Source organism: Lepisosteus platostomus, chromosome 14, assembly GCF_059453375.1.
Source record: "Lepisosteus platostomus isolate fLepPlt1 chromosome 14, fLepPlt1.hap1, whole genome shotgun sequence".
Taxonomy (NCBI): Eukaryota; Metazoa; Chordata; class Actinopteri; order Semionotiformes; family Lepisosteidae; genus Lepisosteus; species Lepisosteus platostomus.
In genome coordinates this window covers 7,989,353-8,014,951 of record NC_142624.1, presented here as the reverse complement: position 1 = coordinate 8,014,951, position 25,599 = coordinate 7,989,353, and the positions used below count along the sequence as shown (strand labels likewise).

General features: G+C 40.3%; 1 protein-coding gene across 2 annotated transcripts in view; it reads right to left on the bottom strand.

Moving 5' to 3' along the window:
• Positions 1-21,582, bottom strand: part of cfap65 (cilia and flagella associated protein 65) — a 54,090-nt gene extending 32,508 nt beyond the window's left edge. For both annotated transcript variants that reach the window (XM_088606842.1, XM_088606843.1), the window contains exons 1-9: positions 21,474-21,582; positions 15,680-15,761; positions 11,601-11,773; positions 10,554-10,656; positions 9,658-9,824; positions 7,863-8,062; positions 5,545-5,690; positions 3,751-3,973; positions 3,015-3,280 (exon numbers count right to left, since the gene is read on the bottom strand). In XM_088606842.1, the coding sequence (XP_088462968.1) occupies positions 3,015-3,280; positions 3,751-3,973; positions 5,545-5,690; positions 7,863-8,062; positions 9,658-9,824; positions 10,554-10,656; positions 11,601-11,773; positions 15,680-15,754 (1,353 nt within the window). In that variant the 5' untranslated portion in view covers positions 15,755-15,761; positions 21,474-21,582. The remainder of the gene's footprint in view (positions 1-3,014; positions 3,281-3,750; positions 3,974-5,544; positions 5,691-7,862; positions 8,063-9,657; positions 9,825-10,553; positions 10,657-11,600; positions 11,774-15,679; positions 15,762-21,473) is intronic.
• Positions 21,583-25,599: the final 4,017 nt, after the last annotated feature.

Here is a 25,599-nt window from a genome sequence, read left to right as displayed (position 1 = left end):
GAAAAGATTTTTAAACATTATCCACATATAAATCAGAAATATATCTTAACCCTTTTCTTAAAGAAATCTGAAAACTACAGTATGCAAGGCTAAATCTGGAGAAAAAGCCTGGTTATTGTTAATGAGAGTTAAAGATGAGGGATAGCCTTTTCTCCATATCGTTCCCAATTTTAAGAGTGCTAGGAAGAAAGGGATAGTATTTCATCAAGCTGGTCATATTCTTTGCATTCCTGGTCATAACACTCATGTGTGAGCAGGGCACAGTAAACCAAGCATTATTACCTACCCAATCTGAATGTGTATTGGCTCAAACCCACTCCCAACTTAAACGACACTCACAAGCCCAGTTGTAAAATTTAAGATTAGGTAGAGACAAACCACCATTAGAATAAGCCAACTGTAACCTAGACAATTTAACCCTTGGCCACTGTTTTGCAAACTTGATCTATTATTGTCAAAATCTTTGATCATTTGATAAATAAAGATGGATCATTTGCAATATATACAAAAGCATAGGAAGTATATTCATTTGAATAAGATTTATCTGCCCCTGTCAAAAAAAGGCAAATAACAGCCATTTTCCATGTCTCACTGAACCTCTCTAAATACTGGGATCAAATTCAAGCTAAATAAATCATGTAACCTAGAATAAACATCGATATATATCCCTAGATAAGATTACTCTTAATGGAGAATCATCAATATTTCCACACTTACCCAGAAGCACTGCTTCTGATTTACTGTAGTTAATTTTACAACCTGAGAAAGTGCCACATTTATTTATCAAACCTATAACAGGAATTCAACTTTCTGGGTTAGAGACAAAAACCAGAATGTCATCTGCATAAAGGGAAATAAAATGATCCACGTTACCAATTCTGTTTTCAGGTTTTGACTTAAGAAATATGCATCATATGTACGATTGACATTTGATTCATTTTTTGACATTTTTTTCCTATTAAATATTGCAGTCTCGTTAAACTGGTTAATTTAAGTTATAGAAATTAAACAGAGGTGAACAAAGTGAATTTTAAAATGTCTGACAGAAAAATAGACCTAAAAGACACTGCCCCAATACTTTATCAATGCATTGATGCATTAATAAATTAGAAAAGTAAGTGAATAGTACTGTGTTTACAGCAACTGTCTATATCATAAAACAGATTAATGTGCACTATTCCCTTTCAACAGGATCCATGTGTGTAACTCAATAGCATTTGATTAAACCAAAAGCTTTGTTTGTGCTATAACCGGTGCACAAATCTACAGTATTTGTGCCAAACAGTGGATGTACACATCTGCCAGGCTGGGTCATGAAGGTACCTGACACTAGGATCCTGATCAAGCCTCTTAGATCTTTATACTTGTATACAGGCACACTACAGATCAATTAGGTAGGAATTGCACATTCTCACATGTGAGTAGAACACTTGTGTGAGAAGACCTTGCTTCAGTAAAGACTCCTTTACTGTACGTCTTAAGATCATTGTGAATTTTTAATATGTCTAGGCTTGTTAAACTGCCTTAATTAGGTTGGGGCCTGTCACAACACAAGACTGTAATCCCTAATGATTTACTGCAAAATGTGCTGCCACATTATAGCTCTGCAATTTTCAAGGGGAAAATCATATCTAAGCAATCCATCTTTTAACAATGTTAAGTGTGCCTGATGTGCTGTAAAAGCTGTCAAAATGTCTGTCAACACTGCGGAAACATACCGACACCTTTAACAGCAGTTGTGCTACCCAGTTCTCTCCCAAACCATTTTGCACCAGCTGAGATACAAAAGAGCATGCTGAATTTTGAATTCTACAAAAGAAAAACTATTGAAGAAATAGTTAAGCTGTTAGTTTTGGGAATGAGAGGGTTTTCCAAGGCCAGTCATCTTATCAAAATCATCATACTGTATTGTGACACAGCGGAGAAAAGTTTCACCTTCCGAGTCCACTAGATGCCACCAGAGGGCCCCAGAGGCAAGAAAACTGTCTCTCTCACTTAGATGTCTCAGTACTAACTCTAATTGTCTTAATTGAGAGAACTATATTAAAGTAGGTCGCTGCGTCAGCATGCGTAGGCTGCAAAGGAACAAGTAAAAGGTTTATTCCATGCTGAAAAGAGAAGAAAGGAAAAACAACATTTCGGATGTGGAGCCTTCTTTGGGTGTGAGAAAGACAGGGAAGTTGGAGATTATATAGCATAGGAGGACAAAAGCTGGGGGCGTGGACGAGGCAGGAGCAGGGGGGAGGCAGAGTGGGCACTGAGGTGGTGCAAAGTCGAGAGAGGTGAAGAAATGGGTGAAGTCGAAACCTGCAAATGAATAAAGAGGATTAGAAGAAAACGAGTCTGTCGTTGAGAGAAGGGGGAAGGTGTGAACCAAGTCTCAGGATCATTTTGGTTTCGGGTGTCTTTCTGCTGTAGGAGTTAAGAAACCCTTCTTTGAGAATGGAGACGGAGAGATCAGTGTGATCATGGCCATCAGAGGTTGAATGAGAAACTCACGAGAATCACAGCCCTAACATACTCTCTGAAGTGGTCTCCGAGTCTCCCCACACCCAAAGAAGGCTCCACAGCTGAAACATTGCGTTTCCTTTCTTCTCTTTTCAGCATGAACTATATTAAATGCTCACACGTCTGCTCAGCTGTTCGTCCCAGAACCACGGCAAGAGTCCTGGGCTCAGCTCAGGCACACCCTTATTCTCCACAAGAGAGGATAAATCATTCACAGAGTCTTATCTCCCAACCTTAAACTTGGATAACACAATAACCTACAAGGAGTGCTCTATATCCTTCAGACGTAACGCCAGCGAACAGCGCAGCCCAGTAACCCACGCACTGTTGCAATATCTATGGATCAAGTCGCTATTATAACTAATGAAGGGAGATGGGCTGATTGCAAACCTTTCTGGGAAAATGAGAAATTTTCCCGTTGTTAATCGCTGATTGTTAAAGGTCCAAAGACGCAGCTCAGGGTTTACATCCAGAAGAGCTCACTGTGCATGGCTGTGCAGACTTGCCTGGTGGTGGATGAGGCAGACCAGCCTCCTGTAATAGCCGATGGGCTGGCTGGGCTGGAATCGGAGGTGGAGGGCGAGCGAGCTCTCTCCAGGGAGAACGCCCCAGGGTCTGTCGATGCCGAAGATGCTGTGGCTGCCGTCAATGCAGAACTGGTAGTGCGCGGGCACATCTGAGGTGTTGGTCATTTCCAGAGTTCGGACTGCAGACCCCCCTAGCTCCACACAGCCAAAATTCACCACAGAATTCGTTAACGACACCAGAGGACCTGGAGGAAAACAAAACAAAGGAGAAGGTATAATTGATTATCTACCATTAGAAAGCGTTTGACCTTTTCTAGATTCAAAAATCTACACTGCATATCCATAATGCTGTATATTAAAAATAGAATTACAACATGGGGAACTGACACAAGATTTATCCATAGTAACAAGGTCATTGTAACATAACAGATTAAAATCGCATACTGCATAAAGTAATATGACTCATTTTTAGCTTTGTTTGGTCTCTAAATTTGGTTTGGTGTCATACAGTAAGTAGGGAAAAATAAAAGGTATTCTTCAAGCCTAGCGAGCAAAAATTAGCGGATGATTTAAAAACCCCAGAAAGTTCCATTTAAAATAGAAAGAAAGCTAGAAGTTGACGTTTTAATAGCTAGTGTTTTCAAAAGAAAGTTATACAAGCTATCCTATTGGAGGTACTCAATGTGAGGACCCCAGGCCTTGGGCTGGTCTTTACCTTTACAGCTTCCAATCACCTTCAGAAGGGCCTTGCTGACATCGCCGGCGGTGGTGACGTAGAAGTAGTCCACACTGGAGCTGCCCACTGTCTGAGGACTGAACCGCAGTGGGATCCTCAGTGTGCTGCCTGACGGCACACAGCCCTGCCTGGTCTCACAGGAAAACACATCCTCTAGCAGTGCAGGACGGGCAGCCTTGGTAACTCTGAATGGAGCTTTCACCTGCCAACCGTCACAAATGCACACCGACAGTGAATGAATATTAAAGTACCGTACATGTTAGTTTTATGAAAAAGAGAGAACATTCAATAAATTGTCTTTGACGCGTTGAGTTCCAGACTCCCATAACGCTTTGTGTAAAGAAGTGCCTCCTTTTCTCCTTTTAAAATGCACTTCCCCTATGCTTTCAATTGTGTCCTTTGGTTCATAATAAATAATCAAAATAATAAACTTTATTTTATATAGTACCTTTAAAGGCAGCTTCTCAAAGCACTTTAAAGAATGACAACAACAATAAATAAAAAGAATACACAAGATTAAACACAATTACAATACACAAAGGAGACCGTGGATGGTGGTACTAAGAAAAGTAGAAGCAGAGGGGTAAAGAATGGAACCAGTTAACTAAAGGCTTTTCTGAAAAAGAGGGTTTTGATTCTGGATTTGAAGGAGTTTAGAGAAGGTGACTTTCTGATATCCTTGGGGAGAGAGTTCCAGAGCTTGGGGGCATAACGGGAGAAGGCCCTGTCACCCATACAATGTAGACAGGCTTGGGGGACAGTTAGGAGACCAGAATTAGAAGAGCGAAGGTTGCGAGTTGGGGAGTAGGTCAATAATAGTTTATACAGTTACTGAGGTGCCAAGCCATGCAGAGGCTTAAAGGTGAGCATGAGGATTTTAAAGTCCACACGGAATTTGACAGGAAGCCAGTGCAAGGACTCCAGGATAGGAGTAATGTGATCACTTGCACTAGACCTGGTCAGGATTCTGGCTGCCGAATTTTGGACATACTGCAGTTTGTTCAAAGCAGATTTAGATACCCCAGCAAGTCGAGAAAAGGTTTATGTGTCATTGTTGATTCTGAAGTCCAGAGGGTGAACTTTGTCAGTGCATTTGAGCATTCTGAATACTTCAATGATTCACCCAATGTGAAAAGGTGCCTCTCATCCCTTCATCAATTATCAAATTAATTAAATTATTAATTAATGTGCCACAAGTGAAACTAATACAAACAAAAGTGGCCTTAACGAGTTCTAGTGGTAGGTCATCTGAAATCACTATTTTCATTACTGCTGGTCTGCCACAATCCTCTTGTAATCTGTTCAAAACTTAAAAGATTCAGATCTTTTAGCCTGTCTGTACAGGACATTCCTTTGAACTTAAGGACGTACTGGTTGCTCCCTTCTGGTCTCATTCCAAAGCAGCGATACCTATTTTTGGATCGTGGTGACCACGGATGTATACAATGTTCTAAATGAGAGCATCATAAAATTTTAACATGGCATCCCTGAAATGAAATACAGTACTTTTACTACATATCTTCATATCTGCTTTGCATATTTTATATTTAAAACGATGTCTCTACTTTAAAACTTGTCTTTCATTCAAGCTCAGTGCTTCACAGTTTGTATTTGTAGTTGTATGTTGTATTGAATGGGAAAGGTATATTACACTAAAATGAAAAATATGAATGCATAAGGACACACTAGGTGAAGGAAATTATTGCTGTATTTGAACTAAGCATATGAGGGCATTTTTAAAAATCGTTTGTCATCTTGATTTGCACGTCTTACCACAGACAGGTTGTGAACCTCAAAATGCTTCTCCATGGTGCTCCCCACGGCCACACTACCAAAGTCCAGAATGCTCTGGGTGTCTTCCTGCCCTGACGTCTGAGAGAGATGCCCTGGCGCGCTCACCAGGAGGTGGGAATATTTTGCTGTGTAGACACAGACAATGATGTGAAAGACACATCAGATGCGTAGCACAGTACAGCCAGTGATAACTATTTCAACAATAATATCTTCCTCCACCAATTCAGAAGGTTGTGGCTTATAAGTGTATCTGTATTACAATGGATACCATGTATCATTCCTTACAGCAACGTCCCTCAGTGAAGACTTAATTGTATTTTTTCAGCCGATTTCAAATCATTCAGCTTTCAGACTAAATTCATTTTAGAATGTGGCTTTTATAACACTTAGCTTTCGCAGGAAAACAATACAAGCAGATTTTACAAAAGAGAAACATACAATGTAGGGCAGACAAAAATCATTTCTGAAAGAAAATACTACCTGCAAAAAGTAGTAATCTCTGTTATTATAAACTTTTGTCACAACAGGATGTTCCAAAGCCAGTTAGGCAGTTGTTTTGTTTGTTGGTTAAGGAATATGTTACGACCCCAAATGTCTAGGGGTAAAGGGGTGTAATATTTAGGATAATTCTTTTGGAAGCAGGTGGGTTTTGGTGAGGGACTAGGAAGCGCAATAACAAGGGTAAGGAACTAGAGTGGTGCCAAAGAAAAGAAAATAACAAACAAAATGGAGCTGGCTAGGACAGTGAGGGAAAGCTAATCTGACTATGAAAGAAAACCCGAAACACACGGTCTTCGGTATCTTCAACACCCTAACTAACCTCCCCTGACTACCCAAAACCATACAAGACAAACGGCAGTCACCCACACTAAACTAGTGTTACTAATACAAAGTAGTTCAGGTGGGTAGCTGCGTCAGCATGCGTAGGCTGCAAAGAAACAAGTAATAGGTTTATTCCATGCTGAAAAAAAGAAGAGAGAAAAAACACAGTTTTGGCCATGGAGCCTTCTTCAGCCTTCTTGACACCTGAAGAAGGCTCCACGGCCGAAACTTTGTGTTTTTTCTCTCTTCTTTTTTTCAGCATGGAATAAACCTATTACTTGTTCCTTTACTAATACAAAGTCAACTAAGTGTGTAAAGTGTACCCAACAACCTAAACTAACCTATATACAAAAGTTCACACAAGTTAACCAGGAATACAAATAAGGGAGAACAAGAGTAATCAACGGGAACAGGGTACAAAAGAACACAAAGGTTGAACATGTAACATGTTAGGGCAAGGTCATGGCAAAACAAGAATAAACACAAACAAACGAACAAAAACCAACAAAACAACAAAGCCAAAGCTGTATGAAAATACACACACGCACGCACGCACGCACGCACGCACGCACGCACGCACGCACGCACGCACGCACAAAGCAAAACGAAGCCGAAGCGATAACCAAAAGCGAACGGGACCGAAGTCAAACAAAAGGCCTCTTCTTCCTGAAAACCTCCATGTTATGTAGTGAATAAGATGTTTTCTGATTGGCTGAGAGGTTGATTGATCATGATGTCATACGGAACAGTGGTGTAATGGTGGGCCAAAGGGGAAGGGAGAACAATCAAAGGTCAGCAGTGTGGAACATAATAAAAACACACACAGACCACACACTGGGACGTAACAGAATATAAAATCAAGATCAACTAATCCTGCAACATGCAAAGTGAATCATCTTACTCTTAATATGTTGATATTATTCCAACTTAAACGGTGCAGCATTCATGTTATTCATGTTATTAAGTTGAAAGATGTTTAAAAACAAATTACAAAAATGTTTAAAAACAAAATCACACATATCTCCTATTATTGCAGCTAATCCTATTAGAACTTGCCATTTTCCATTTTAAGGCATGGGCACACAAGTTTCAATCACATGCTTAAATCCCAGAAAATCTAAATTTTGTACCCAAAGTGGCAGGAGACTCAAAACATCTGTTCAGTGAAGGCACAGTATGGCACAACACTTTTAAAAGTGCTTACACCCCAGCACCTTTTTAAAACAAAATACCAATGACAACAACGACATAAGTTTACTGATGAACCTATAGTGCTGTTTCCGGTATCATGATCATGTTCGACCGGATAAAAGCCGCATATTTTCCTGCAAGAACAGCTTTACAAACCTATCTTACTCATCAAGTGTACTGTATGCGAAGATGCATTTATATATCATCTTAGTCCCCTGACATTTAAGAACCGGCTTGAAATGCACTGAAAACACCTGGATCAGCTCGGAGATGGTCAGTCTTACACAGGGCTATGATGCGGACATTTCTCTTGGTCTCCCCATGGTCTCCAAAAGCACAGGTGGCGACTTCCTCGTACACCAGAGCGGCCTTGGGGCTGAAAACCACCGTCACCTGACACTCCGCCCCAGGCTCCAGGAGACCACTGGCCGGGGAAAGCTGGAAAGGCTCGGGCGCTTCCCAGGAGAACAATGTCTTGAGCTTGCTGAAGTAAAAAAAAAGGAAGGTGAGTAATGGAGGTACAGTATACGGGCTGAGAAGGCAACAGCACATTTAAACAGATGCAATACTGCTGGGAATGAGGCACACATTCTTCACTCAAGAAAACCGAGATTTTGTACACAAAGTAGCAGCAGACTCGAAACATCTGTTCAGTGAAGGCACAGTCTGACTTTTTTTTATGGCACAAGACTTTTGAAAGTGCTTACACCCCAGCACCTTTTTAAAACAAAATATCTTAGTTGATATTGATAAACAAAAAGAATCTTAGTTGATTCTGCTCCCCTGCATTCCAAGAATCTGAGGCTTGTACTCCCCTTACTATTGTCGCGTGCTCATGTGTCTAAGGTGTGTTTACTGTACGCAGGAAAGTCTCACAACTTCTCTGCTAAGCTGTGGCTAGGGCTGGGCGATATGGCCAAAAACATTATCCCGATAAAAATGTTCATATCAGTCGATATCGATAATTAGCACGATAAATGTCAAATCATTATTTCTTTCAAGTTTAAAGGCAGATTTTTTCTCCTGAGTGAAAGTTGAAGAAACCAGACAGTTCATTGGTAAATGAAACAACTCTTTATTTTAAGAACACAACAAACACTTGCCAAACAGCAGAAATATTAAACAAATCTGTTAGCTGCCCGGTCTGCGCAGTAGCGCAGTATTTTGTGCGCATGCGCATATCATGCGCAAAGCATTAACATATATATCGAACATTTATCAAACTTTTGTTAAAATTATATCGAGGAAAATTATATCGCGATAATTATTGTTATCGAATTATCGCCCAGCTCTAGCTGTGGCATGGTCAGACACTAGAGGAGCTGGCTTTCTGGCCAGAGTGGAAAAGGCAATTCAAGGGTTTTGCTCAAGCACTTATTTGAATGAGAAGTGACCGGGAATCACAAACATATGAAAAATATCCCCCCAAAAAACTATTGATGTCAATCAGCATAATGTCAACAGTTTGCCAGATAGGTTAATTTTAGGCAGGTACGGTCATGTATAATGTGTTAATGCAGCTCCACACAGTTATTAGCACTAGTGAGTATTTTTATAATACTATTACAAAATATAGTTTTGCTCAACAACATTTAGAACAGAACATTTTAGAACTCCACATATGATACAAAGATGGGGAGATTTTGAAATATTGTTTACTTTGGCCGCTATTGTGATATACTTTTGATATACTCCCTTATCCATAACATATGCTGTACATTTACTGTACATATATGTAATGGATATAATCCCTACCTCACAGTTTTAAAAATAAAAAAATGTCCTGAAAATGTTTTCAAAGCGTCGCGTTGTCAAGTTCCAAGTCTCTGGACTGTGTCTTACAGAAAATTGAGATACAATGTATTCAGCAGTAAACAGCAACAACTTAAATCCCATTTTTCATACAGAAAGTTTTGATTTCTTCAGGAAAGTTGTAATGCAAGAGAGAAGAATCCAGTACACCATTATACATGGGAGAAACACTCACTTGTCTTCAAACCGTAGTAAAATAAAAGGTACAGTACAGTGTTACTCATTCTTACTTCAATGTGTTAATCAAATGAGAATTCATGCAATTACCTGGTATTGCGAAAACAGAATGTGGTCTGAGAGCTGTCATGAGCAGCACACATGGGCACAACCACACACTCGGGCATCTCTAGTGAGTGGCAAGGAAGGGTGGCACAGAGCATGACTTGAAAAGCCCCTTCCTTCGTCTCAAACTGAATGCTATCCGAGTACTCGCGCTACAAACAGAAGGCTTACATTGGAGAATTCTTTTCACACCAGGAGTGCATATTGTGGTTACAGCATTTGATTTGACAAAAATCGGAAATTTCTGAAGATATCCATGTTTCCTTATTAATTAATTTAATTAGATATATTCAATCTGGATTCCCATGTATCGTTTAACACAATTTACGGTACTGCAGATATTAATTTGGTATACATTTTTCACCATATCCTTTTATACACTCATTAATGTCAATCAGGTCTAAAACAAAAATACATTTTCTTCAGAAAATTCCCCTCCAAAAGAAAGCCATTTCCGTTGAACTAACTAAATGAAAACATCGATCCGTTCAGGTGCTTCATTTTTTTAAAAAATTACATACCCTGTTTTGTAAATGCAATCAAAAAGGATGTGATTTAAAGTTTCTTTTACCACTGAATAATGGCAGAGAAAGTCCCTCCAATAACCTTAGTAATGTAATCAATACTAGTTCAAACACATGCACAAAATGTGTACAAGGTGTGGTTTAGTTATAACAGTACTAAATTGAGGCAATTCTGCAAAAAAAATATTTCCTCATAAGCATGATTCTTTTCAGAAATCATGTACAATTTACTGACAGCTAGCCATGTCATTCCTACTACAAAATGCTGTTACAATGTTGATAACTGTAAGAGCAGACATTTTCTTATCTCTAGCTATTCAGTCCCGGTTTCTGAACAAGAGGTTTGCTTGCCTTTACCTTTTCCAGAGGGCGGAAAGTGACAGGGAGGGAGAAGGAGGTCCCTGGGCTCAGGACAATTGTCTGAGGAAACAAGGTTGTGAAGAATCTGGAAGATGGTGGCCTGTGGAGGCAAACTATGTTAATTATCATTTCTGACCATCAGAACAGAACTTGCATTTCATGCAATCTAAGAATCTCTAAAACCTGTTTGTCGGCCAGATTCCCCATCGACAGAGCTTTATTTTTCATGTATACTGTGCTACAGTCTGGTACTTTTGAAGAATTTAAGACTGTAGCTCCAAAGCTCAAGGTGGCCTGGCTGTGCTCAACGTCAAATTTCAATTCAAATTCAATTTCAAATTGAAAAAATATGGACTATTTCAGCTGAAGGTCACAGTTGGATTCTGAAGAAGATTTGGCAGGGAGTTTCGTCAGCGTGCGGGCTAAAATGAACCAGGCCGTGGTTAATGCCACATAAACAAGTAAATAGGAAGAGCAGCCTTCCTTGGACGGTTGGATTGTGTGGAATGTACAGATCTCTCAGTCACAGTTCCGATTCAGGAATATGAAGAATGAACTTCCATCTATCCATCCTTTTTCTTCATCCAAGTCAGGGTCGGGGGGGAGCCAGAGCCTATCCTGGCAAGCAACAGGTACAAGACAGGATTCACCCCGGACGGGATGCCAGTCCATTGCAGGGCAGACATAGACACAAACAAGCACACACTCACACCAAGGCATATTTTCCCAGAAGCCATTTACCTTCCCAGCATGTTTTTGGACTGTGTAACCCGAGGAAACCCATATGAACACAGGGAGAACCTACAAACTCCACACAGACAGCACCCCAGGTCCAGGAGTGAACCCAGGGCCCCAGCGCTGTGAGGCAGTAATGCTAATCACTGTGCCACTGTTCTGCTCCCCTTTACAATAGTTCAGAAACACAGCTAAATTACCTTTGAAAATGTTACTCTTTCCAATAAATTAACACTGAAAATGCCCATAATTGTGAGCTTTCACCCAACTGCTAAGCTGTGCTTTGGAGACATGGGAGAAATGATTCACCTGAACTGCAGCTTCTGCAGTTTGATGTGAATGTTCTTCAGCAGAAGAGTTTTGGTAAACTCCCCGCCCAGCTCCCAGCTGTCCCACACCAGCTCCTCAAGCACCTCCACGCCAAAGAAAGATCTCTTCTGCAGCTGCTGCCTCCGGGTCTCAGGGCGTCTGGGTACTGCCACCTGTCAGCCACACACAAGATGGGGATCAAACAGACTGAAACAGAAAACATAAGGGTCCTGTCCAGACAGGAGGAGGGAGAGCAAACCATGAGCATTTTTTCCATGTCTATCTTCACATGTTTTTACCTTTGTATATTATTTGATTTCTTCATGACCTACTCCTGTAGGAGAAAGGGAAATCTGATTTTGCAATAAAGCACATTGCCTTTTACATACATGGGCAGGGAAATGCCAAAGACACTTTTCACAAAGTTACATTAGTTGTGTGCTCATTGTCTTTGTTTTCTCAAGTCATGACAGTTCTACTGCACACCATTAAGTACAATCAGGTGAACGTAATGAAAAAGACCTCAAACATTTTACTGAGGAAGTATTACAAATAATCACTGAAAAATCATTCCATTTTCAGAGAGCTGCTTATTACAGATTCGCAAAAGAACAAGGGAAAAGGCTACATCCTGGACAGGATGTTCAGACCGTACATGTACATCTTAGGATATACAGTACGCACACAATACAGACATAAATCAGTCTGTGGAAGGAGGCAGGAAACTGAAGCAACTGAAGATGTATAAAACATTCACAAACATTGAAAGAACATGGTAACTCCACACAGAAGTCAGTACAGTTCAGAATCAACCCCAGGACCTGAGACCTATGGAACAGAAGCATTTATTGTAACAGTGAAAAGTTTGCACTTTCAAACAAAACATTTTCAAGTACATTATTTACATTAGCCAGCAGCTATATGACCCTGCAACTCACAACTGGTGACCCACTGAAGCTAAGCGTGTGTGAGCCTGGTTAATATCTGGATAGAGACCTCCTGGGAAAGCTAAGGTTACTGCTGGAAATGGTTTTAGTTGGACCAGTAGAGGGCACTCCAATTGCAGTCTGTGTGGGGCCTAATGTCCCAGTATAGTGACAGGTACACTATACTGTAAAAAGACACTGTCCTTTGGATGCAACGTAAGACCAAAGCCCTGACTCTCTGCGGTCATTTAAAATCCCAGGGCATTTCTCGAAAAGAATAGGGGGTGTGTCCTGGCCAAATTTCCTCTGGCCTATCATGGCCTCATAATAATCCACATTTTTGCATTGTCTTCATCACCCTGCTCTCCTCCCCATTGAGCTGGTGTGTGGTCAGCGTACTGGCTCACTTTGTCTGCCGTCACATCATCCATGTGGGGGCTGCACATTGGTGGTGGTGGAGGGGAGTCCCCATTACCTGTAAAGCACTGTCAGTAGAGTGTGATATAGGTGTAAGAAATACCATATTAGTTAAAGGAATTATTATTATTCAGTAATGAGTAAGACAAGCCACCAGAGGGAGCCCAATACGAAATACACTTTATGGACAACAAAGGTCAGCAGGATTGAAAAACTGAAAAAAGAAAGAAATATGGTTTAAAAACATGACTGCTTATGAAAATAACACAGATCGGTGGAAACTACTAAAGTAGTAGCATTACAGCATTATTGCCCTAAGCTAAATTTATCATTGTGGAGTAACTGAAAACTACATAGGAAAAAAAGCAAATAGCTTGTGATTAGTTTAATAATGTCACACCATGAGCGCAACTAAACTACTGTACAGACTACAGACAGCTACACTGCCTTCCATGTTTATTCATAACCCTGATAAAATGGTAACAAAAATATCACATAGCCGAACGAGCTATGGACTAAATAATGTGTCTCTAATAATTAATAATGTTAATAATGTTATTCTCCAATCACAAGAGCATTGCACAGAGCAAAGTCATATAGTACTGTATGTTATACATTAACTCCAAGACACAAGGGGGTCACATTCAGTTACACCTCTAGAACATTCTGCTCTTTAGAAATTCAGTGAAAGTCTCGTCTGCAGTTTTCCTGTTCCGCTGGGGAGTAGTAGCGTGGAGTAGGAGGGTGGTTATAAAAACCCATTAAAAGCTGAATCTTCTACTTTCCTCTGTAGTGCTCATTATTAAGACATTTAAGGCTACTGGTATCGTGGCCAACCTGCTAGCAATAGGATGCAACTGTCCTTTGCTACCTTGGGCTGTGAGACAAGTGGTTTGGGAGACAACTGTAAATCCAAAGGATATTGAGAAGACACACTGCTCATCTTTGGCGCACAAAGTGCTGAGAACTAAGTTTAAAATGTCCCTTGCATGAATGTGGAGCTCATAGCTGGGTCGCAAGGAAGAGGTCGAACCAGAAAAAAGGGGTGTCTCTTGCCAATATGCCAGTCATTTGTATGACAGTTGAAACAATGCCTTATGGTAAAATGAATAGCAAATTGAACCTTTTGGATATTCTTTAGGTTTGGTGTAAAAAGATAATGCCCATGTTGAGACTTGGAAATATTTGATAATGTTTTTTGGGTTGTTTTGCATCTACAGGTCCCAAAGCCCTCATCATGATTAAGGAAATCATGTACCCCAACAAACGCCAGGACATTGCAACCAGGCATGAGGTTCTTTCTTCCAAAAAGCTCGAGCTTTACTGAGGATAAACATGTCAGCAAGGCAATGAACCAAAACATACGTCCAAATCAACAAAGGTATGATTAACTACATACAAAATACATCTTCTCAACCGGCCATCCCAGACTTCTGACCTGAATCTAATTGGACATTTGTGATTCAAACTCAAGATGGAAGTTCACTAGCTGAAACCAAAGGGTCTGAAGGACTTCTGCATGCAGAGATGCTAATAAATGTATTACTCTGAAATTATAGAACCTCATAGCACACTACAGGGGGCATCTTGCCAGTGTAATCCCTGCCAGAGGAGGATTTACAAAATACTAGCTACGGGGGTGAGAATAAATGTGAATCTCATGTTTTCTGAAATTAATTATCTTTGACAAATATGACTTTGCTCGTGGCACAGTGGCTAGCACTGCTGCTTTGCAGCTCTGGGCCCTAGATTCTATTCCAGACCTGGGGTGCTATATGTGTGGAGCTTGCATGTTCTCCCCATGTTCGCGTGGATGGATTGACAGATGGATGGCTTTGTTCTGTGCAATGCTATTAATATTACTAAACATTAAATCACACTGGTTTGAAAAATTCTGGTCTAGAGGAAGGAGGTCCACCTACAGGTCTGCCAACACTACTGTGCTGCCTAAGATACCTTGGTTTCCTTAGACATCTACCATGGCAAAAACAGGAAAGAAGGTGTAGAATTACAATGTCTTTGAATTATATGTTTGAATGGGAGGCACAGAGCATGACAATGTTTTCTAGAAAAAACACTTATTATAAACAATGCTTGCAGGTCACGTTTGTATGTCATGCTCTTACAAAAGATAAAGACATAACAGCCAGCAGCCATATCACCCTGTAACCCACAACTGGCAACCCGCTGAAGCCCAGCAGGTGTGAGCCTGGTCAGTACCTGGATGGAAGACCTCCTGGGAAAAATTAAGGTTGCTACTGAAAGAGACATTAGTGGGGCCAGCAGGGGGCGCTCACCCTGCAGTTTATGTGGGTACTAATACCCCAGTAGAGTGATGGGGACACTATACTGTAAAAAGGAGCCATCCTTTGGATGAGACATAAAACCGAGGTCCTGACCCTCTGTGGTCATTAAAAATCCCAGGGCATTTCTCGAAAAGAGTAGGGGTGTAACCCAAGGGCCAAATTTCCCATTGGCCCTTACCAATCATGGCCTCCTAATCCCCATCTATGAACTGGCTTCATTACTCTGTTCTCCTCCCCACTGATAGCTGGTGTGTATTGAGCATTCTGGAGCACTATGGCTGCTGTTGCATCATCCAGGTGGATGCTGCACATTGGTGGTGGTGGAGGGGAGTCCCCATTACCTGTAACGCGCTTTGAGTGGAGTGTCCAGAAAAGTTAAATGTCAGCAATTATAACATCATCATATTTTTTTACTCTGGGGTTGGGATACCTGTTCATGTTTGGCGAAGTTTGTCTTCTGAAAAGTTTCTGCGGTCAAAGGACAGCGGTGAATTTCTGCCAACATTGCAGCCCTGTCAAAAAAGGGAATATAAGTGTTCAAAGACATATGGCTAAATATTTACTGAGCTGCACCATGCTCATTTCTACTATTCTGATATTTGAAGATGTGCTCTGTAAATGTTGAGGGCATATTTGAAAGGGGGTATATGTTATTATGTTAGACATTGTATCTGAAACAACACAACTGCCACCTGCTTTGATGTCTTCTTTGTACATTAAAACCTGAAAGACTGTAAACAGTTGTAAATATCTGCACTTCAAGCTATTATAATAGTACAATATAACCAGGTTCCAGCAACTAACGCTTGTTACAGATATTATTATGGTACCAATAATTTAAAAATTATATCACTTTAATATAATTATATAACAATTAAATCGAGACTATCTTCCTTTGCTGGATAATCTTTAATCTATTTTTAAAGAGTATATACCTGTATTTATAAAAAAAGCATAAACCCTTTATACATGCAGAGAAAAACAGAGTGTATGCCTCACACCTAACTACGCCACTGTTTCTTATATACAAAAGTATGATTATTTTATTTTATAACTATATTGTGTTCTAATTATTCTTATATTCTAATTATATGGAGAAAGTACTCAAGTAGTAGGCAGATGATCTTTAAAGGAAAAGAATGATACTTTTGCAGTACGTTCTTCAAAAAATCACCCTACACCCCAGCAGCCAAACAGTTACCCTTTTCGGTAAAGTTCAGGATTTAAACTTCGCTTTTTTTCATATGTTTGTACAACAGTTAAGTCAGAAGGCTGTGAATTTATGACATCCATTGCTCATTTCTTCCTTTCCCATTAACTTAAGTGACACGACAGGCTGGAGAAAATCTGAACCAATAAGGGTGATTACTTTAAAAGATCACACAATCTGTTCATATTTCAGTAATGAGCCTGACATTCCCTGATTGATTAAACGGCAAAGTGTAAATATTTTACAGGGTCGGGCCGTTTCAGTTATTGTTCCTGATTTACAATCCTCCAAATGCAAATTTATTTATATATTTAACCATAAAATGAGTGTTTCTGGTAACCGTTTTCAAGTAAGGACTTACAGGTCCAAATGAGGCCACACTGTTAATTTAATATACAAAAAGCAGAAGTGGCATATGCAATAACAGAACTAGGCAGGTCCACATTTTCTATTGATCATTCCACTGCCTCTCTCAACAATTTCCTAATAAGCCAGCAGCTCAACAAAGCCATGTTTCTTGCCTCTTGAATTACGTTTTAGGTGGCAAAACATGAATTCCTTGTGTTTAATGTGCAAACTTGAGGGTTGTGTTAAACATTTTAGCTATGCTTAGCTGGTCTTCAGTAATAAAGAATCACTTCTGACCTTCTTTTATACAGCCTGATCTGTTTGTAGCACTGGATTCTTAGAAAAACTGTAAGAATCCACAGATAAAATATGCATTAAAATGCATTTCCAACTATATAAAGACATACCTAATATGTGGAGGCTTTAGAATAAAGTGCTATATTTATATTTCTCTGGGTGGCACGGTGGCACAGTGGTGCAGTGGTTAGCAATGCTGCCTTGCAGCTCTGGTGCCCTGTGTCCAATTCCGGACCTGGGGTGCTACAGTATTTGCGTTGGATTGTGTGTGTTTTTCCTGTGTTCACATGGCTTTCCTCCAGCTACTCTGGTTTCCTCTCACAGCCCAAAAACATACTGGTAAGTTAAATGGCTTTTAGGAAAAATGCCTTAGATGTCAGACACTGCGCACGTGTCTGTGATTGTAACTGTGTGTGCCCTGTGATGGACTGGCGTCCTGTCCAGGGTGTATCCTGCCTTGCGCCCGTGGCTTGACAGGATAGGGTCAGCCTCCAACTTGACCCTGAATTGGAAGAAGCAGTTAGAGGCTTTCTTTATACAGAAGAAATATGTCTCCTTATACATTTGTTATATTTTAGGTCTCATCGTTCAGGAGATATCAAGGAGGCAACAGAATTGTTATTGCATTACGCTGACAAACAGGAGCCTGGAAATCAGAAGAACCACACCTAAAAGTTGAATCTAAATCTAAAAATTAAGATTTGATTAAATGTATGAGGAGTAATACAGTGCATTGCAGAAGTACACAGACTTTTGCATGGTTTTTACTTTTAATTGCTTTAAAGCTTATAGTCATGATGCTTTGAAGAAGCAATTCATATTTGTTGTGTAAACAACATAATCCATTCATTAAAGCAAAAAAAGGAAAACGTAAAAAAATAATTTACGTGAAAGGACAATGGAATAGTCAGGTTTGCATAAGCATTCAAGCCCTTTGCTGTGGCAAATCTAAATTAATTTAGGTGCAAAAATGACCTTAAGCAGACACACAATTAGTGAACTCTGTGTGCAATAACAGTGGATCCTATGATTTTAGAATAAACACACCTATCTCTGTCATTCTTAGTCAGGTAGTGAATTTCAAGCAAAGATTAAACCATGAAGACTAAGGCGTTTCCAAAAACTCACTGATAAAGTTGAGTTTTTTGAAAGATCAAGAGAAGTGTATAAACACATTTCAAACAGTTTCAATATCTTTTTATGCATGGTGAATTTGATGTTGAAGGTACCCAGACATTGTAAACTGAGCAAGAAGGATACTGGGAAGCCCCAGTGAAGCAAACTTTGTAAGAGTTACAGAGTTCAGTGGCTGAGATGGGAGAAAATGTCCATGGGTCAACAACATCCCAGTCACACCACAAAGGGAGCTGAAAATAAAATCCTGCATGGAATTTGCAATAAAGCAGAGTGTTTCACTTAGTCATTACCATCCCTCTGGTAGAGCACGATGGTGGCAGAATACTGATCGCTATGTTATAGATCGGCCTCTCATCAGCACGGATTGGGCAGCTTGTCAGTAAACCAGGAACACAGAAGGAGCAAAGTAGTGAGAAATCACTGAGGAAAACCTGCTTCAGACCTAGCATGAAGACAAAATTTCACTTTTCCGCAGGACAATGACCCAAAGCACAAGGCTAAGCTACACTGGAAAGGCTTAACATTAGAAAGTGAAAGCCCCCCACTTGAATCCTATTAAGGAATCACAGGACGACTTCAAAACTGCTGTCTGTAAGCAAACCCCAAGCAACCTGAGGAGCTGATAGACTTGTGGCTGTACCTGCTGCCAAAAAATACTTCCACAAAGTATTACGGAGTTCAACGATTGTGCAATCAACATATTTTGCCCACATTTATTGCAACCTATCTCAAACATAGAAGTCTTTAGTTTGATTGTTCAGGTTTTTGATTGAAATCTCAAGTTTAAAAGAACGGGTATGCACCATTGGGAAATTTCACAGAATGGGACACCACAGGCAGGGTCTGAATTTTTTTGGAAAAGGCGCTGTGTGTATGAATAGCATCATTTTAAAAATGATTACACATAGTTCTAATTACAAAATGTTGAAATTGATTTAACCTGGAAAGGTAGTATCCATCACCAAGATATCTTAAAAAACTAAGTAACTAAGTTATGAAATAACTTTGGATATTTTTACACAGCTCAATGTTACTCAATAAGACCCCAATGTCATTAATCTCGCAGGTTTTTATTTTATTACTGGCGTGTGTTTAGGATGGCGTGTGAATGTGTTGGGTGGATGCATTTGGTCATTGGCATTATGTTGTATATTTGTATTGTATGTCTTTAATTGAGCTCAGATACAATTCCATGAAACTCATTGTCATGGGATCAAAGTATTGAATTGCACTAAGAAGTTCAATGCTACTGAGATGGTGAGTAGCCCACAAAGTAGCAGGAAGTTTTTGACCCAAATGTGTGGTCAGAAAAGTGGTTGGGAATTCAGCTCAAACCCAACACTTTCAGAAATCTCTGACATCCTCAGGATATAGGACTACAATCTCAGGACTACAATCTGCGGCTCACTGAATGACCCAAGTGTCTGCTGTAGAATGCCATACAACAGTAAGAAAATACAAATAGCAATTAAATGACTCCAAAATCATACGGGACTGGATGATGAAACGAGCAATATTAGCTCAGAAAGGTGAAGCTCGTGCTGAATTTGCATGCTGAGAATGCCACAGCATGTCAGAGATTTCTGCTAAGAGTAGAAGAGAGAGAGAGTGTCTTTATTATCCCCGGGGGGGTGGGCAAGCTGTTTTACAGCAGCAGTGTTGGTGTACAGACGGACAGAAGAAAAAAAAACGACAGGAACAACAATATACATACATATTTACATTTAAGGTCAAGGGTTAAGTAGTGAAATGGCTACAGGTATGAATGAGAACTTGAATCTGTTGGTTTTGGAGTTGAAGTCGGTATCTGTGTTCTGAAGGGAGTAACTGGAAGTTAGGAAACAAGGGGGGGGGTGAAGGATCGTCGCAGACGGATTTTGCTTGACGCAAAACACGTGGATGATAGATGGAGGAGAGGGCTGAAAGATCGGCGCCCATGACCTTCTGCCATATTTTCACAAGGCTGCCCACTTCGTTCTTGCTTCTCAGATTTAGGTTGCCAAGGCAGCAGAGCAGGGTAAAAGTTAGAACGGATTCAAGGAAGGACTGATAGAACAAAATCAACAATGAATCACCGACCTTAAAATACTTAAGCTTTGTTAAGAAAAAAAGATGCTGTCGACCTTTCCTGAGGATCGGGTCAGTATTGGCTTCGAAATTGGAGCTTGGAGTCCAGAACAGTCCCTAAGTACTTGTATTGTTCTCCTAGCTCCACTGTATCTCCCTTGATGTACAGTGGGTTATTGTGGGAGCATGGGTTTTACCTGAAGTCAATTATTATGTCTAGAATAGATCTGATTGGCGAACTAATAGATTATCCATTAGTGTCTTAGTCAGAGCTCATGGCCAGAGATTCCAAAGTTTTCTAGGATTATTCTAAGACAACAGCAGGTGCCTTCCATCCAGAAGGCCAAGGTTGGACAGAGGTATACTATACCACAGGATAACAACATAAAGCCAACATTTAGCTCCATCACAAAATAGAAAGAGATCTAAAGCCTCTGGTATGGAAGAAAGCACAGGCCACACAATCTGGAGGAGCAGAAGAAACACGGAGAAACGGTCAAATATTCTTCATGAGAAGTTTAAGAACTTAAGACACGCAGATCTTGAGGCCATCAAAGGAAGGTTCACAACACACTGGTTGACTATTGGGCAATAAATACATCTGAGCAGTTCCACGAGTCTTAAGCTTTTTATTTTTCTGTGTACAAACAGATATTGGAATTTGGCTGCACCTAAATTGTTATGCTAAATCAATTTTTAATTGCTTCATCAAGTTCATCAAGATGAGTAATTAGATAAATGAATCTATTATTTGTTTGTTAGTGACAGTTATCATGTTAATCCAAAAAAAAAGTGTGCGAGTCGGAAAAGTGGAAATAAAACCAACTTATTTAATCAGTTATTCTCCTATGCAGTGTTATAGCTAGAAACAACAACGATTTAATGTGATTCTTTAAACACATACAGTATGACTTTAAATCAGTTGGATACAGTAGTCCTACATGTCTCTAAAGATACGACGAGATGCAGAAAATGTAAAAAAAAATGAGTTAATAAAGAATTAATCGGAGACGTTTGCACAGACTACTTTGCAAATGAATGAAAAGGCAACAAATTTCAAGAAGAGTACACCTACTTCTCACTACGAAAATCCTATCTTCTGAAATATAAGGTTCAATACAATATGTTGTACGTCTGACAACTACTATTAGATACGCCATCTTACCTTTTGTGTGTGAATATTTTAAAAAGCAAACAATAAAAAAAAATTCCTAATGCTTTTCAGCAGCTTTAAGCAGCCATGTTGCCGTCTCCGTGGATACACTTTTGTTGATAAAATGCTGCCTTAGTAACAACGGCAGCTAATGAGGGACAAACAACACCAATGGTCTGTGCGAAACGGAGAACCTAAAGACGTAATGCTAAAAACCGGTATTTATATAACGCTTTTTTCTTTACTGTACGTCTTCATATTCCATACACTTCCTTTGATCTCCCATCTGTTATACAGTACAACACTATAGACATCAGTGAAGAGCTGGATAGATGCTCTTGAATGATAACTGGACAGTGGTTTCAAATCCATACTGGAGCCAGACCCTGTGACCACCACAAGGTATATTATTTAGATTGTCTCAATGCTCGAGTCAAGAATTTAGACCCCTCAAAGGCACTGATAATCTGTGGAATTCTTCAGAACTTTGAAACACTGACCCAGAGGACAGTATCTAATCACAATTATCAATAAATTATCTATTCTTTGTCTCGTCCAAGAACATCAACACTTTGCCTATCACAGGAGTCACGGCTGCCTTTTTAAATCACTTAGTCCAATTTAATACTTCTTTGTGGACAGTTAATAAAGCCACCTCTTGCCGAGAGACACAAAGCAATTTATGCAGAAGGCCATGAGCTGCATGATAGGTTTCTTAAGAATTTGTCTTAAAGAATTTAAGCACAAAGCAGCAGACATTAGATAGCTCTGGACTGAACAGACTTCACCTCCTACAAGACTGCATTTTTCTGCTTCACCAGTACAAAGTGCATCCATATTCACACACACAAATCGTGGAAGAGAGACAGCACTAATTATTAGGGATTTCCACCGATAAGTCAAAAGCCAGGACCGGATTTTGGTGTTCGTAGGCCGTAGGCACTTTCACTCCGAAAATGTGCAAAAAGAGGGGTAAACGCCAATTGAATTACGTCGATTGACATGATGCACTTTCAAGTATTCTAATGCTAAACCACATGATCGATGGAGCAAGTTGAGCGACCATCACTTCGGTACTTCTAGTTTCTAGAACAGCCGCTAGATAGCATATGATTATTGGTTTGGAGCACCTAGAGTCGATCGCAAGCATGTTGTTTCAGTTTGTTTTTCTTTAGTCACTAGTGTTTCCCTCCTTCGTAGGCCCTAAAGATTTTGTAGGCCCTAAGCACTGTGCCTACAGTGTCTAATGGGAAATTCGGCACTGTCAAAAGCTGTGCATTGTTATTTCTGATGGGGCACAACTATTGCATGTCTGAGCAGGGTACTTCATTCAGATCACTTCTGTAAAATGCCCAGCCTTATAAAAAGTAAAAAATGTGAGCCGAATGAAACAGTAAAGACACTCGTCTTTACCAAGCAGTTTGAACTAATGTATAATGAAGGAAAACAGAAAGGCAAAACACCACCTCCTCCACACTCTAGCCCTCCCGTCTGTGTGGAACAGGCTGAAGAGTGACTCGTCCCTGAACAGGACCTGATGCCACTGCAGACGAGTCCATCCCAGCCTCTGTCTGGCCCAAGCCAGTTGGATCTGACATCTAAGAGCTGTGAGCAGAGGGCCTCTGACAGGTCACCTTGCTCTAAGGCCAGCAGCATGGAGCCTCACTGTCCAGTCACTGATGTGGGCATTGTGTCTGCCGGCAGTCTCAGCAGCAGTACGGGTGGCAGGTCTGAAACGATCTCTCAGATGGACCAGTCTGATGTGTTGGTCCTGCTCTGGTGTGCTCACTCGAGGGTGACCGGATCTTGAACGATCATCTGTCCTGCCAGTCTGCTGAAACCTTCTCTGCAGTCGGGACACAGAAGGGTGGCTTACTCCATAGTGTCTGGCAACGCTGGCACATGACATGCCTGCCTGCAGCATGCCGATGGCCTTCTCCCTTGCTTCTGCTGACATTCGGGGCATTATGGAATGCACAGAAAACTTACTAAGTGTGGCCTTTTCCTTGTAGTGGCCTAATGCAAGAAATTGTATAGGGCTAATAAAGTGATGTTATGTTAAGCTTTGAATTAAGGCCTTTTTAAAGGTGACCTGATCAGGCATTATTCCACCTGGACCTCGCTGGGTCAAAGTGCACCTAACGAGCTTTTGTGTGACTGGCAAGTTGCAATGCCTCACTGCCCAAGCTGCACTGCTGGTCAGAGTACTGAAAACTAATTGACAAGTTTTTGTGAAAGAACATAAGCTACAGTATAACTATAGTATTCTGATTCCAGGAAATGTTGCGTTTCTTTTTTCCATCAGTATATATGATGAAGGAAAGGGTTATGTCGTTAGCCCACTGTGACGTTTTAATAATTCATATTTAAAAGCCCCAGGACTCCTCAGGACAAGTTGTGGTGTCCAAGTGACTGAGGGCCACTGAGGGTAGGGTAGGGTTAACGGGTCTCAGAGCTGCTGGACACCCCTCTCCGCCTCACCTCGAATTGGAGCAAAGCCTCAGGTACGGGGCTGTGTTTCGCCCGTGACGTGTGGGAAGACGAGAGCAGCTCAAAGCCTGGAAGTCACATCTCCTAGGGGTTCTGAATGGCTGAAAATAAAATGAATGACAGCGTTTTCCACCAATCAGAACAGCTTTTTAGAGGCGGTCAGTGTAAAAGTTCCATTCCAATAGGGGGGAGCCTCACAATGTGAAATGATCCGGGCCTCGTCTGAGCTCTTGGAGGGCCTGCTTGGTGAGATAATTTGGCTTCACCCTCTAGCTTAAAGGGTAACCATGGTACGAGGAAGCTCGAATACCATTCGAAGAGAGTGAACCAAGAGACAGCTGGAGATGTGGTGGAGGAGGGATGACTTGATGACTGTAAAGGGGGGGCATCTGTGTTCAGTATACACAGTAGATAATTTCTGTAGTGATGGTGATTAGGTACAGCTGTGTTAGACTGACGTGTTGTTGTTATCCCTCCCGAACTTCAGTTAGTAGCTTCCATTTAACAATTCTAGATCTATCTAAAAAAGAATCAGTCAAAAATAGACAACGTCACAGTAACGACTAAAAGGTTCAGCAGGGAAACACAAACACAAACGATTATAACAGAGTTCAGAAACAGCACAACTGCAGTTGAGGTTAGGTACAGTCAGGTTCGGTCTTACAATCAAGGCTCCTCATTCCCTAACTCACAGACAGTTCTGTTGTAAGACAGTGCTACAATAACAAAAACAGAGGTTTTGTGTTCTCAGATTTCTAAAACGATTTCTCCTGCTGTACCTCCTGTGAGCACTCGTTTTGTAATTTATTAATTTCTTGGTTCAGGGGTTATTCGGAACTGTTTCTTGACAGATCCCAGTTACTCCATTTCCATAATGTTACCTCTTACTGTATGTCATTATGTACGCATTTTCTCTGCCTCCAAAAGTAAGAAAGGAGTCTGTCTATGTAAGAAGGTACGGCTTTAAATCTCGTAGTTAAAAATAAACCAAATTGCTTTATCAGCATGGAAAAGATGGCCTCTGAAGGAAATAGGTCACACCCCTGCTTTTAAAACACTTCATCACTGCACTTACACAATGACAAACTGGAGTTCTTGTTTTGGTCACCCCTATAATTTGGTTTTCACAAATTAAATGGGCCCAGTGACATCACCATCAAGAGAAGATGATTTTCCTTCCTGTTCATTAGCTTAATTATTTCACTATCAGTAAACCCACTTTAATAATTCATATTTGAAAGCCCCAGCCGTAAATAACAGTCATTTATTTATTATGCTACCGTTAATTTCTTTCACATTTTAATCCATGTTGTTCTAAATCTAAGGCTTCAAACGATAAAGCCTCCTTGAAAAATCTCTTGAGCTCTGTCTGATATGTGGCTTAATTACTCATATGTGTGAATTTTAAATATACTTCAAAGATTTGCTCCTTTGGACATTTTAATTAAATGTCACTCATCTTCTCTTCTTGCCTGTAGTACTTCGTTCATAACCCAGGATGATTTTTTAAAAATTTATCTCCAAAAAGTTACCTGAACTTGGTACTGTATGTCCAATTGACAAAAATCCAAATGCCACCAGGGTCATTTATTTTGGTCTTTCAGTTAATATTGTATGAATCAGAACTGTGATGACAAAACAACTGCTT